General features: G+C 48.5%; 1 protein-coding gene across 1 annotated transcript in view; it reads left to right on the top strand.

Annotated features, from left to right (window-relative positions):
* The window catches only part of TMOD1 (tropomodulin 1), an 84,535-nt gene that overhangs the window by 53,418 nt on the left and 16,435 nt on the right, over window positions 1–14,682 (top strand). Inside the window, exons 5-8 of the mRNA XM_032306625.1 lie at window positions 2,392–2,481; window positions 3,411–3,541; window positions 5,187–5,294; window positions 10,696–10,839. Coding sequence (XP_032162516.1) covers window positions 2,392–2,481; window positions 3,411–3,541; window positions 5,187–5,294; window positions 10,696–10,839 — 473 coding nt within the window. The remainder of the gene's footprint in view (window positions 1–2,391; window positions 2,482–3,410; window positions 3,542–5,186; window positions 5,295–10,695; window positions 10,840–14,682) is intronic.

Genomic DNA, 14,682 nt, shown 5'->3' with positions numbered 1-14,682 from the left:
CTGGGGTAGAGAACCAAAGGGCTTATCTTGCTCTTCCTCACACAGAGTAAGCTGAAGTCCAGAGAGGGCTGGGGACCCGCCCCAGGTCACACAGAATCAGAGGTAGAGTCGGGATTAACTCGGGTCTCCTGACTCCTCACCAAGGACTCTCATGTAGTCTCTCTCACTAGAAATCATGTCTAATGAAATGCCCAGGGGAATTAAAATGGATTAGCAAATATTTACCAAACACTATACTCTGGAGGAGAAGGAAGAGAGACTATTCTTCCCCGACCTCTGGAAGCCCAAAGTCCAGTAGAGGAAGCACACATGCATCCAGCTACCTCTAACGCTGTGTGGTCCATGCCGGGATGGACGGCAGGTGCCGTGGGAGAACTCGAGAGGGAGAGAGAGGATTCCAGAAGCCTCCATGAGGGAAGAAGTATTACCCCAAGTCCTAAAGGATGGGAAGGTAGAGTTGTTGGGTCAAATACACAAATACAGGATGCTCAGTTGGATCTGAATTTCAGATCAACAATGAATAATTTTTTAATATAAGTAGATCCCAAATATGGAATGGGACATACTTATACTAAAATATTATTCGTTGCTTATCTGAAATTCCAATTTAACTGAGTATCACGTATGTTCATTTGCTAAATCTAGTAACACTACTGGGGGCATTTTAGCAGCACACATGGCAGATGGAGGGAGACTCACCACCAGTAGAGGGGACGGTGTTGACAGAAGCGGGAGAATGTACTGAGCCGTGACCATTTGTGTCACCGGAGCAGAAAGGGTGTGGGTGAGAGACAGTCCGTTGAAGCAGCTGGCCCATGGAGGGCTGGTGAAACCACGCTCCGGGGGCCACCTACCATCCTCTGACCTGGGTGGCTGCAAAGCCTCACGGTCGCCACATCCTTCCCTCCCTCTGTAGTCCGTTCTGCACACACAGCCAGAGTGACGCTCCCAGAACCCGAGTCAGGACATCTCGGTCCCTGCCGAGGTCTCCAGTGGCTTCTCAGCTGCTCCTAGGGAAAGACACACAAACCCCTTACTGCAACCTAGAAGATCCTGCGGGATCGAAATGTGCCTGTTTGAATGAAATCTACTCCAGAGTGATATTGTGAGGCTTCGGGGTGGGGGTGGTATCAGGCAGTTTCCCAGCTTGGCTACCCCCTGAGTCTACTTAGGGAGCCTTGAAAAAGGCAGAGGCTTGACCCCACCCCTAGAGATGGTGGTCTAATGGGTCTGGGGTAGGTCTGGGCTTCAGGTGTTTGAAAAGATGCCCGAGGGATTCCAATGTGCAGCTGAACTGAGAATCACTGACATTTACCATATTCTCTGGCTCCCAGCAAGCGTGCAGTGAGTGGGGGGGTGGGGGAGGTCCACCATTCATCCAGCTCAGCTCCGTCCACCTTCTGTTTCCCCTTCCTGCCCTAGGCTTCCACTCCCTGAGCTTGAGGGCTTTCCCACCCACCATTCCCTCTGCCGTCCAGAATGCCCCCCTCCCTTCTCTTGACTTGGCCGACACTACTCATCCCTCCTATCCCAAGTCCCTCCATTCAGTTCTCCCAGAGCAACTGAACTTTTCCTCTACAACACGTATACTCTGTGCTTAGGTTTTCAGTTGTGCAGGTACCTGCCTAGCATCTCCTCCCCCAACAGACTTTGCTGTTCCTTGCTGCACACACAGCCCCAGTCCCTCCCAGCACCAACCCTGTTCTTCTTCCCCCTCCAGTGCCACCCCACCCAGAGCCAGGCATATGATGTGGGCACTCGATACATGTTGAACAAACGAATGGATGAAAGCCCGACTGAGCACAGGAGTAATGTGGTCAGATCTGCACTTCCAGAAGGATCTTTCTGGCTGCTCTGTAATGAATGCTGGTGGGGGGAAGGTAGGAAGAGACCGGGGCCAGGACAGCAGTGATTACACGGCTGTGATAACACAGCTGCAGAATGGCAGGGCCCCAGCCAGCACAGAGGAGACAGAATGGGAGGTGGGACAGACGAGAGACAGTGTTAGGAGGGTGGGGACTTAGGACATGCCGTGCCACCGAGGGTCCACCCTGAGGGGACAGGCAGGATGTCAAGACAGAAGGTGATCCCAAGGAAGGGGCAGTTGCTGGGAAGGACGAGTTCTAATTTGGCCAAGTTGGGCTGGAGGTACCCATGGGACACTGGGAGACACCGGGGAATCTGAGGCCGAGGCTGGAAAAGTCTCCGCTGGGTGTAGAGATCTGAACGTCACATAAATAGAGACGAGAGCAAAAATCAAGTAAAATTTAAAACGATGCAAGTGTTTCTTGCCATTTCCATGCGCAAAAATGCCTGGGGTGTGGGACGTCCATGGTCCGGAGGCTCTTCTGTGGGAGAGAGGCGAGCCATGGCATTCCTGTGTCCCTGCAGCTATCCTGGGCATGCACACGCTGATGAGCAACCAGCAGTACTACCAGGCCCTGGGCAGCAGCTCCATCGTGAACAAGGAGGGACTCAACAGTGAGTACACCGCCCTCATCCCCAGCTCGGCCCCCCTGCCCCCTCCCCGAGCAAGGACGCCCCGGAAGTGAAGGCGTCCGCAGCTTCTTGCTTCCTCTGCCCACGCATGCTCTTTGGCTCATTGCAGACATTTTAAAATTTTGACGTAGCCAAATCTATCCACCTTTTCCTTCACCTTCTCTGGGATCTGTGTCTTGCTTGTGCAGGACTTCTCCGTCCTCATGTGGCAAAAATGTCCTCCTGCAGTGTCTCCTGAGAGTGTTCGAGGTTCGCCTCTCGTATCCCACTTCTTACTCCGCCTGGGTCTGTGTCTGGGTGCGGTGTGAGAGGAGATCAAACGGTCACTTTTCATGCCTCTCCCACGGGGACAACAACACTGTTGTTTACAAAATCCGTCCCTCCACCGCTGGCCTGGGACTCCGTCATGATCATGAATTTCTACACATCCACACGTGTCTGTCTCCTAGAGCCTCTTTTGTTCCTCGACTCCCCTTGTCCTTTCCTGGGACCATACTGTATTGTTCTTCCTGCTCCCCTGCATCGCCCCTAGCTGGCCTTTTGACCCCCCAAATCAGTGAGGGTACCAGAAGAATACTGACCCTCTCTCTGGAAAGCTTATACGTTTCTCTCACGTTCAGGCTTCATTTTATCCTCACAAGAGTCCACTGAGGTAAAGCGTCTGTCTGACACCTTACAGAGGAGGACACAGAGGGTCAGAGGGTTTCAGTCATTCACCCCCGGCATGTAGGCCTCAAAGGCGGAGTCCAAGCAGGGCGCGGTCAGCGCTTCTCCCCGCCTCTGCTGGCACCCCAGAATGTGCGGCCTTTTCCTAGGGTTGAACTCTGCTGCTGCTTCCTTCCAGAGAATCCTGTGGAGGGAGAGGCTCCCTGTGTTCCTGTGAGCCACCTCCCTTCTGTCCGTCCCTCTAGGCGTGATCAAACCCACACAATACAAACCTGTACCTGATGAAGAGCCAAATTCAACAGACGTCGAGGAAACCCTGGAGCGGATAAAGAACAATGACCCCAAACTTGAGGAGGTTAACCTCAACAACATCCGGGTAAAGTCCTTTTGATTTCACTTCACCTGGGGCAGGTAGGAGGAGCCCATGTGCGGGCCCAGGCTTGGCTATACGGAGAGAACAGGGACCTGTTTGGGTTCTGGGCGCTTCCGGATCAGGAAGGGGGCAAAACCTCTCAAAGGCCTGGGCGGTGTAAGCAAACACATCCTATGGCCCTGGTTTCTTCAGGCCCTGGTGTTCACCATGGGCCAACACACCTTCGATTCTGGAAACCTGTCTTGTTATTCAAAACACTGAGAACTTCTCTGAGCTAAAATCATAAGTCAGATACCTGACTGCCGGGGATCCCAAGGCTAGGAAAAGCCTGCACCCAGTGGGTGAATGGGGTCCCACAGCCCTGGGAGGGGCCGGCCCTGAACCATCCGCACGCCATCATCCATGTGGTCAGCCTCATTCTGCAGCCCTGGCAAGGAGCTGTCGGCCCCTGTGTCCAGCCTGACCAGATGTCGCCTGTGTGACCATCAAGGGCAGAGGAGGGTCCGATGGACAAGCATCTGACCCTGGACGGGCTGCAGGAGGAATTCAGGAGCAGAACCAGCTGCCTGCCCACCTGCTTAGCCCGGAGCCCAGCAGGATTAGTTCTGGGAGGGTGTGGGGGTAAGATAAGAAGTGGGCCCCTGCCCCTGCTCCCCAGCTCCTCTTTCCTTTCTTCTCCATTTTCTTTTAAGTGGCTGCCAGCCCCACAGCCTAATCTGATTAGAAACCTGCGCCCGCAGTGTTCTCCTCCACCTGGCCTCTCCAGGCTCTGCTCCCACGGGGAGCTAACATGACACTCTGAAATGAGAGATCCTGCAAACACAGCCAGGTTTTCTCCCGGGTGCCTCCATTGTCTGCCGTGTGCCCAGTGGGAGGCCCTGGCACAGCTCAGAACTCTGTACCCTGGCAGTGAACCCTGGCTCAGAGTGGTGCAGGGGTGTGGAACCCGGCCGTGGCTGTGCACCTTCACCATGGGCCCACAGGCTCGTCCCTCTCCAGGCCTCAGTTTCCCTTCCGCACGTGAGAAATTTGGACCAGATCAGTGGTTTTCCCCTGAGAAGATTAAGAAATCTATGCCAAAGCCCCCCCCCCCCGGGATTCTGAATTTATTGGTCTGGTCCAGACGCATGCATCAGCAGTTTACAAAAGTTCCCCAGGAGCCTCTGCTGTGCGGTACAGCTGAGACCTGGCAGGACAGATGTCTCCTAGGGGTCATCTAGGGCAGTGTCCAGACCCCACCTCATTTTCCAAAAACAGGCCTAGAGAGAGAGGAGACTTTGCCCAATGTTACAGAGAGTCAGAAACATTGCCAGTTGTCCAGGCAGAGGCCGAGGCCCTGCCCACTCCACACCCCAGTCCTGAGCCCCCAGCACAGCACTCCTTTGCATACTTTGCCTTGGTTTTTCCTTCTCTGGTTTCCACCTGCACAGGGTCCTCCCTGAAATTGTCAGGGATGGTTTTCTGTCAATCTGTTTACCTGAAAGTTCTCTCCAGATCTCAGCCTTTTGGGGCAAAGCAGGAACTCTTTGCCTATTCAGCAATCTGATGAGGAATCAGGCTGCATGTGTGAGAGGGTCACTGCCCCATCTGTCTTCCCAGCCTGACCCTGGTCGGGGCTGCTCCTCACTGCCTGCCTCTCTCTCTGCAGAATATCCCCATTCCCACTCTCAAGGCCTATGCCGAAGCCCTGAAAGAGAACACATATGTGAAGAAGTTCAGCATCGTGGGAACACGGAGCAATGACCCCGTGGCACATGTATGTACATTTCAGTTCCGCTGCATTGAAACTGGGGGGCTAGAAACAGCAGGATGGATGCTTGTGGCCCCAGGACTAGCTGAACCCCACTGAGGAAGAACCCTGTGTGGTATGATGAAAGGCAACGGCCAGGAGCCAGGAGACGATGTGAACACAAGCGCCATTATCCAGGCAACATCTGTGCATTATGCTAGTTAACATCCACAGTCACCCCGATCTCAGGGATGTAGGTCCCCCCACTTTGCAGACAAAGAACCTGGGGTGCAGGGAGTTCAGGCATTACTCTTTGTCCAAAGTTGCACAGCATGTGAGAAGTGGAGCTAAGATTTAGATGCAAGTCATGTTGGTTCTAAAGCAGATCTGTCCCCACTTAGCACACCGCGTTGGAGAAGTACCCACCCCTCCCTGGGCTTCAGTCCCTCTATATCCAAAATCATGGTCTTACTCAGTGGGTCCTGAAGACCAATTTTATTTGTTTCTTTTTTCCCAAGTCATAAAGATATTGCTGATCAAATTAAATGGTATTTATTATAAAGTAGCCAACAATTCTTTTTTTTCTTTTCTGTTAAATATTCAAACATATTTATTGAGAGTCTGTCTGTGTCCAGCACCGAATTAGGCTCTGAGAATATAATGGTGACCGACAGTCATAGCTCCCTCTTTCTTTTTTTTTTTTTTTTTTTTACTTTTTAATTTATTATTTACCTGAGAGAAAGAGAGTGCACAAGCAGGGAGAGCAAGCAGCAGTCAGAGGGAGAGGGAAAAGCAGGCTCTCCACTGGGCAGGGAACCCAACATGGGGGTCGATCCCTGGACCCTGAGATAATGACTTGAGCCAAAGGTAGATGCTTAACCAACTGAGCCACCGAAGTGCCCCTATAGCTCTCACTTTCATGAATATAACGGTCCATTTGGCCATGCAGACAACTAAAGCCTGACAGTATAGTATGATTATTACAACACTAATAGCAGGTTAAAAGTGCAAGAATTAGCTTACCAAGGATGGCAGTTAATCATTTAGTAGCAGTTTGTTAATATCCACAAAATAACCTGTAGGAATTTTGACTGGGGTTGCATTGAACTTATAGATCAAGGAGGGAAGAACTGATATCTTGACAGTATTGAGTCTTCTTATCCATGAACATGGAATATCTATTTTTTTAAAAGAATTTATTTATTTATTTGACAGAGAGCACACATAGACAGAGCAGCAGGAAGAGGGAGAGGGAGAAGCAGGCTTTCCACTGAGCAGGGAGCCGGATGTGGGTCTTGGTCCCAGGACCCTGGGATCATGACCTGAGCCAAAGGCAGTTGCTTAACCAACTGAGCCACACAGGCACCCTGGAATATCTATTTATTTAGTTCTTTGATTTTTATACATCAGAGTTTTATAGCTTTTCTCATATAGATCTTCTACATATTTCGTTAGCTCTAGACCTAAGTATTTCACTTTTGAGGGTACTAATGTAAATGGTGTGATGTTTTTACCTTCCTATTTCACTTGTTCCTTCCTAGAATATAGGAAAGTGGTTAATTTTTATATGTCAGTCTTATATTGTACTGTCTTGCTATAATCATTGATTAGTTCCAGGAGGGTTTTTTTTTTTTTTTGGTCAGTTCTTTCAGATTTTCTACAAAGACAATCATATCAGCTGCAAACAGCTTTATTTCTTCCATATATATATATATATTTGATTTATACATTTGATTTCCTTTTCCTGCCTATTGCATTAGCTAGAACTTCTATTCTGATGTTCAAAAGGAGTGGTGAGTGGGTTCATCCTTGCCTTGTACCTAATCTTAGTAATAACATTTCGAATCTTATCATTAAGCATGATGTTAACTATAGGTTTCTTGTCGGTATTCTTTACCAAGGTGAGGAAGTTCCCATCTATTTCTAATCTACCGAGAGTTTTTATTATGAATGGGTGTTGGATTTTGTCAAATGCTTTTTCTGTATCTATTGTTACAATCATGTGACTTTTCTTTTTTATCCTGTTGTTGTGATGGGTTACATTAATTGATTTTCAAATGTTGAGCAAGCCTTGCATACCTGGGATAAATCTCACTGGTCACAGTGTATAACCTTTTTATACATTGTTAAATTCCAGTTGCTATATTTTTGAGGATTTTTGCATCTATGCTCATGAGAGATATTGGTCTGTAGTTTTCCTGTAATGTCTTTGTTTTGGTATTAGGATAACAGTGGCCTCATAGAATGAGTTAGAAAGTATTCCCTCTGCTTCCATTCTCCGAAAGAGATTGTAGAGAACTAGTATCATTTCTTCCTTAAATATTTGGTAGAATTCACTGTGTGGGTCTGGTGATTTCTGTTTTGGAAGGTTATTAATTATTGATTCTATTTCTTTAATAGGTATAGGCCTACTCAGATTATCTATTTCTTCTTATGTGAGCTTTGACAAATTGTATCTTTCAAGGAATTAGTCCATTTCATCGAAGTTATCAAATCTGTGGACATAAGAGTTGTTCACAATTTTCCTTTATTATTTTCTCAATTCCCATGGGATCTGTAGTAATCGGCCTCTTTCATTTCTGATATTAGTAATTTGTCTCTCTCTCTCTCTTTTCTTAGCCTGGCTTAAGGCTTATGAGTTTTATTGATCTTTTCAAAGAATCAACCTTTCACTTCACTGATTTTTCTCTATTCACCTGTTTTCTGCTTCATTGATTTCTATTCTAATTCTTATTTATTTTCTTCTGCTTACTTTGGATTATTTTGCTCTTCTCAAAGTTTTCTAAAATGGAAACTTGGATTATTGAATTTAGATTTTTTTAAATCTATGCATTCAATACTGGACATTTCCCTCTAAGTTCTATTTCCACTGCATCCCACAAATTTTAATAAGGTATGTTTTCATTTATTTCTCTTAAGGTTTCTTTTTTGCTCTACATGTTATTTAGAAATGTGTTGTTTAATCACCAAGCAATATTTGTAGATTTTCAAAGTTATCTTTCTGTTACTGATTTCTAGCTCAAGGCCACAGAGCTCTGAGAGCCGATATTGTATGATTTTGTTTCTTTTAAATTTGTTAAGGTCGTTCCATGGCCCAGAATGTGATCGATCTTGTGACTGTTCGTGTGAACTTGAGAAGAACGTGTATTCTGCTGTTGTAGGATAAAGTAGCATTTAAGTGTCACTTCTATCCAGTTGATTGATGGCATTGTTGAGTTCAATTATATCCTTTTTTTTTTTTTAAGATTTTATTTACTTATTTGAAAGACAGAGATCACAAGTAGGCAGAGAGGCAGAGAGAGAGGAGGAAGCAGGCTCCCTGCTGAGCAGAGAGCCCGATGCAGGACTCGATCCCAGGACCCTGGGATCATGACCTGAGCCAAAGGCAAAGACTTAACCCACTGAGCCACCCAGGCACCCCGAGTTCAATTACATCCTTACTGATTTTCAGCATTCTGGATCTTTCCATCCCTGATTGAGGGCTATTAAATCTCCAACTCTAGCAGTGATTCATCTTTCTCCTTGCAGTTCTATCAGCTCTTGCCCCTTACAGCTTGACCCTCTGTTGTTGGGCATCTCTACATTAAGGATTGTTATGTCTTCTTGGAGAACTGACCCCTTTGCCTTTCTGTAATGCCCTTCTTTATCCCTAACAACTTTTCTGGCTTTGAAGTCTATTGAGTAGCAATCAATATTCTTTTAAAAAATTAATTTTTAATTGAATTAAAATTAATGCTATAATAGTTTCAGGTGTTCAATATAACGATTCAACCTTTCTCTTCATCTCCCAGTGCTCTTCAGGATAAGTGTACTTTTGATTCCCCCTTATCCATTGCACCCATCCTCCCACCCACCTCCCCTCTGGCAACCACCAGTTCTCTGTATTTAAGAGTTTATTTTCCTGTGTGTCTCTTTTTTCCCTTTGTTCATTTGTTTCTTATATTCTACAGAAAAGTGGAAAGTTCTGTGAGCGCCCCCACTCCCTGAACCAGCTCCTCTCCCTGTACCCCCATTCCTCTACCATGATCCAGGAAAGAGCTGACACCTGGCATGACAGGGTCTCCGGGACCTGCTCAGCCACCAGCTGGTCCACTTGCATTGGTCTGGGGCACTTGCCTATCAGTTATTAAATATTTTGATTATCAGACCTGGACAGGTCTTCTCTGGGGAGCAAGAGAGATGCTGTGGAAAGAACACAGCCTGTGGCGCTCTCCTCAGGGGTGTCCAACATCCTCAGGGTCTGAGAGAAAGCCGGCATGCCATCCTGGGGGCACATGGAAGCAGGGGGAGGAGGGAAGGATGATTTCAAGAAGGAAGGCTTTCTGGGAGTTGAGCTTGTATAGGGTTTCAGCAAGCAGGGATCGTGGGAAGGACGTTCCTGGCTCAGAGAGTCATTTCAGACAACCAGGGCCCACTGATGGCACATCCTGGGCCACCAGCTGCTGGTGTCCCCTTTCCTCCATGACACATCGTTTCCACCAACTGCTAATTACCTCATTTCCTTCAGAGGCTCTGATTGTCATCTACACCCCATTGGCTGAATTCCTCTGAAACGTGCTGGGGGCCACCTGAGCTCCTCTCCTCCCATTTGCCCTGGTCACTTGCCCAGTGGGGTGGTTTCCCGGGCGTCCTTCTGTGCTCTCTGCTGCTCAGATGAAGAGAACAATGACTCCATGGAACCTCAACAGGGAAATAGAAGTGACAAGTGGAGGATACATAGTCACTCAGTGAACTATGACCGAGAACCTGCTGTGTGCTGAGCACATGGGCACCCTGGGATGAATAAGATGCATTTTCATCCCACCAAGAGTAGAGAGTCTGATGGCAGAGACAACACCAGTATAAAAACAACTCTGAACAGAGGAATACAAGTTCCATGAGGGAGGTTATGGATAAATTCTACAAAGTGCAAGAGGTCAGGCCTCAGTTAGCTGGAGCCATCTGTATAAAGGCTCCTAGAGAGGAATTGAGAATGACCTTGAAGGACGGGCAGGGTTTGAACAAAGTGGAAAGGAAAGGGCATCCCAGGCAGCAGGGACAGGATGAGCAAAGGCAAAGCAGTGGGAGAGGACCAGGCATGCACAGGCAGCTAAGATCAGCCCCGCCATAAGAGAGCAATGAGACTTGAGGCCAGACAAGGGAGGAGAATCAGATGTTCGAGGATGATGCAGGCTAAGGAATGTAGAACTCTCCAGTGAGAGGTTTGGGAGCCATGACACACTGGAGGGGAGGAGAGACATGGGAGTTGTGCTTTGTGAAGGGGGTTGTAGAGATTGTCTTGCCTGGTCCCTGGCTCGAGCAGCATGAGTGTACAAGGAACTCTTACTCCCAGCAAGGCCCTCTCGGTACTTTAGGTTCTACCCTAGAGGGTCTCCAGCCTTGCTCATGGTGACTCACAGATACCCTTGTTTTTCTCCTGTGCTTCAAGGCCCTTGCAGAGATGCTCAAGGTCAATAAGGCATTGAAGACGCTGAACGTGGAATCCAACTTCATTTCCGGAGCCGGGATCCTGCGCCTGGTGGAAGCTCTTCCATACAACACTTCTCTAGTGGAACTGAAAATCGATAACCAGGTTAGATGCACAAAGGTCTCTTTGTGTCCTTCCCTGCAGGATGCTCATGGTTCTACCCTTGCCCTTGTACTGAGGGATGGCTAGCTGCTGCTGGACGGCACAGATCCAGGGCCCAGCTTCAAGGCACCCCAAAGGACATTGGTCCCTACCCGCCACCATGCTCATCTTCCTTCTTCATCATGCCCTTTAAGTGCTCTGCCAGCTTCTGCTTGTATACCCCTAGTGATGGGAGCTCACTCCTTTCCCAGATCACCCCTCCGGTTCTTAGTGAGAATATCCCTCCCCATATCCAGTTGAAATCAGCTTCCTGCAAGTCATGTTTATTGGGCTTAATTCTCTTCTCTGCTGCACGTGGGACTCATCTGGGGCACAGATATTATAAACCACTAGAGTCTTCCCCACCAGGCTAACTATCCCTGTTTTCTTCAAACACTTCCCCCACCCCACTCAGTGGGCTTCTGAGTCAGTCTCATTATCGTCACATTTATTCTCTGGGCAAATACTAGTTTGACTTTCACCTTATGGGGTTACCATTTCTCTGTAGCTTCTGGGGTTCAGTCATTTATTATCAGGGAAGCTCTTCCAGCTCTGACTTTCTAAGATGATGCTGTCTACAATATCGTACATGTCGCCTGTGTTAAGGGTCTCTGGTGGGTTGGGTTCTGTGTGATACACCTTACACACATCTCTGACCTGCCCGACCACCCTGCAGGATGTGGGTATTATCTGACTCAGTCTGCAGAAGAGAAGCAGCCAGACAGGCTAAGACTTTCTCAGCACCAGTCACTTAGCACTTTGGGAAGTAGAATTCGAATTCAGGTCTCTGTGACTCCAGAGACCAAACTCTTTCCGTGACACCACATTGCTTTTGATGTTAAAATGCTTTCTTCTTTAGGGGCTCTGGATAGGGAACTTTTTGTTTTCCTACCTGACAATGTTTGCCAGATGGTCGTATAAATACATGCATGGGAAAAAAAAAAGATTGGATATAACAAAAGTATAAACAGCGATATATCCCTGAATGAGATCCTTATTGTAAAATATCACACACATATGGAAAAGTGCACAAAACTTCAGTGGGCAGCTTAATAAATCATGGTGGGCACGTGCCCCTGTGCGAGTCCAGGACTAAAGCATTACCAGGCTCCCAAAGACTGGTCAGCCCTTCCCAACTCTAACCCCTTGATAACCCTCTACTTGTGCACCTCCATGTCTTCACTCTTGGTTCTCTCCTTCTAGAATGTCCTCTCCTGCCCCTACTCCTTCTCAGCCTGGAGAATCCCTCCTCTACCTTCTAGATTCAGTTGAATCCTCTCCCCAAGTGGTGTTCTAGAACCTGCTTGCCAGAGCTGATTGTAGGCATCTCTCCACACTCCACCTCAGTGATGGCACGCTGGTAACTTGAAATCACTCCTGGTGGGAACATTTACCCTATGGAAATTGACAAACACTACAAATCAACTTTTTTTTTTTTTTTTTGAGAGGCTGCCTATCGCTACTTTCTCCCATTAGCTTACCTTAGAGCCTCTAACCCTCTCCCCAGAGAGAGTTAAGTGATCCCCACCATGTTCTCCTAGCACTTCGGCTTCCCATGAGCTTCTCAGAAGCTGGTGCTGTATTTGAGCCATCTCTTTATTTCAGTGCCCAGCTCAGAACTTGGCCCATCAGTGGTGCTTGGTAAGCAGGCTGCCCTGGGTGGTTGTGTATGCTGTTCACTGCACAGGAGACAGGGGGCAAAATCCAACCCACACCTTACTCTCCAAGCCTTGGTATGGGGCCTGGTTCAGCCAGAGAAGGTACTTTTTTCTAATTCATATAAAGAGCAGCAGCCCTGTCATGTGAATTTGCTACACTGGACTCCTACATCTCTCGAATGCCAATGGCTGCTGTTGCATTACCCATTCCCAGCCCCTCCCCATTCCTTCTCTTTCTGCCACTGCTGATCCTGCTTTATTGCAGGCAAGAGAGGCAGAGCCACTGGAACAAAGGCATGCAGCAGGCTTAGGAGAGCCGTGGACCAAGGCCTGGGATTGGCTATTCGTGTGACTCCAAGCCTGGCTGGGCAGGGAATCAGGGGCTACCCAGCATCAGCTGAAACCTGACTCCTGGGGCAGAATGTTGGCCAGAAGTGACCCAGAGCACTGGCCTTGGGTCTTTGTGATGACAGTTGACAGAGTGAGCTGCCTACCTTCCCTCTTGCTGCTGTCCACCTTGGCTGAGACCAGAGTCAGAGCCACTGCTGACCGGCACTCTCCCCCTCACTGAATACCCAGTGTGTGCAAGCTCACTTTCCTGAGCCTCAGTTTCCTCACCTACAAAATGGGATCAAAATAATTTCTACTTCTAAGTAAATGACAGATGTCAACTATGAGGTTGTAAACTTTCATAATTACTCCAAAGGTGACCTAGAGAGTTGACACAGTATTCTAAGAGCTAATTTACTGAGGTGGTACCATGTATCCATTATCTCATTTAATGCTCTCCAGGACTCTCTGTGAGTGGGCATGATAACCTCTTCTGTGTTGTAGATGAGGACACTAATGCCCAGGCAAGTTCTGTAACCTGCCCATAGTCACACAGTGAGTAAGTGGCAGAGGTAAGATTCAAACCCAGGTTGATGTGACTCCATGGTCCATGAACTGTGCTTCTCGGGTCTTTTGACTCCTACTGTAGTTTTGTGTGGGTCTTACTTGGCTTTTTCAGTGGTCCCTTTCCCTGGGGGAGAGCCCAGGGCGCTGGTCACCCCTCCCCCCACCATCCTGGGAGCCTTATCTTTGGTTCATCTGAGAGTTTGATGAGTGCTGGCTGAACTCCAGGGCTGTGCTAGGCTCTGTATATGAATGAGACTCTGGCTCTGCCCTCCAGCGATTCCACACTGGACAAGAAGGCAGACAAGTACAGAAATGATCACTGAACCAGGTGCTTCAGCAAGCTGCAGATGGTGGGCCTTTGGGGAAGCCATCTCAGTCAGGAGGAGGAGGCATCTTGGAGGGCTTCTTGGAGGAGGTAGAGTTTGAGATAAACTCCTAGGATGGATAGTATCTCAAAGAGTGAAATGGAGGCCGAAGCATCTCGAGTGCAGCGAACCACATGAAAGAGAAGGAGAGGGGAAAGCCGTGGAGCCCATCCCCTGGGAGAATCCAGAAAGGGAGTTAAAAATCCAAAGGGCTCTGAATGGGTAGGTTAGATGAAAGAGGCTGCGGGCTGTGTTCTGGAAAGATGGTTGCCAGCTGGATAGCAGAGGCTTGAGGGCAGGCATCAGGGCCCGGGAGACCAGGGAGATGAGGGCTGCCTGTGGGGCAGTGCTCCCATAGGCCTGGAGTCTAGGGAAGGCCACCAGGACCTCTCACAGTGCATCTCTCCTCGGGTGCCCCCACTCTGGGCTCTGAGGGCTGTTCCACAGAAGAGGTGGTGAGTGGTATTTGATTTATTCCTCATTCCTGGTTAGTCACCGAGCTCCTAAGAGACCACAGCTTTCCCCTGAGCCTTGGGACTGTAACCTGTGTTAGGGAGCCTCTGTCCTTCTTCCTTATACGGCCAAACAAAGGAGAAAGGGACTTGGGGAGTTCTACCCCGGTGACAAGAGCCTGGCTGGCTGGCTCAGGACCCAAATCCGGGAACTGGGATCCTGGGGCTGTTTGTTTACTCAGTCATCTCTCTTTATCTCCAAGCAATGTTGTGCTCTGCCTCCAGTGGCCCTGAGCCAGCAGTGAGGGTGGGAGGGGGCAGAGAGGCCAGGACCCAGAGCCGAAGCCATCAAGAAAATGTCTATTGAAGGGCATCTTGGTTCTTTCCACAGTTTGGCAACCGTGGCCATAGCTGCTATGAATATTGGGGTACAGA

This window comes from Mustela erminea, chromosome 12 (genome assembly GCF_009829155.1).
Source record: "Mustela erminea isolate mMusErm1 chromosome 12, mMusErm1.Pri, whole genome shotgun sequence".
NCBI lineage: Eukaryota > Metazoa > Chordata > Mammalia > Carnivora > Mustelidae > Mustela > Mustela erminea.
Note: the sequence above shows the minus strand (reverse complement) of the source record. Positions and strands in the feature narration are given on the sequence as shown.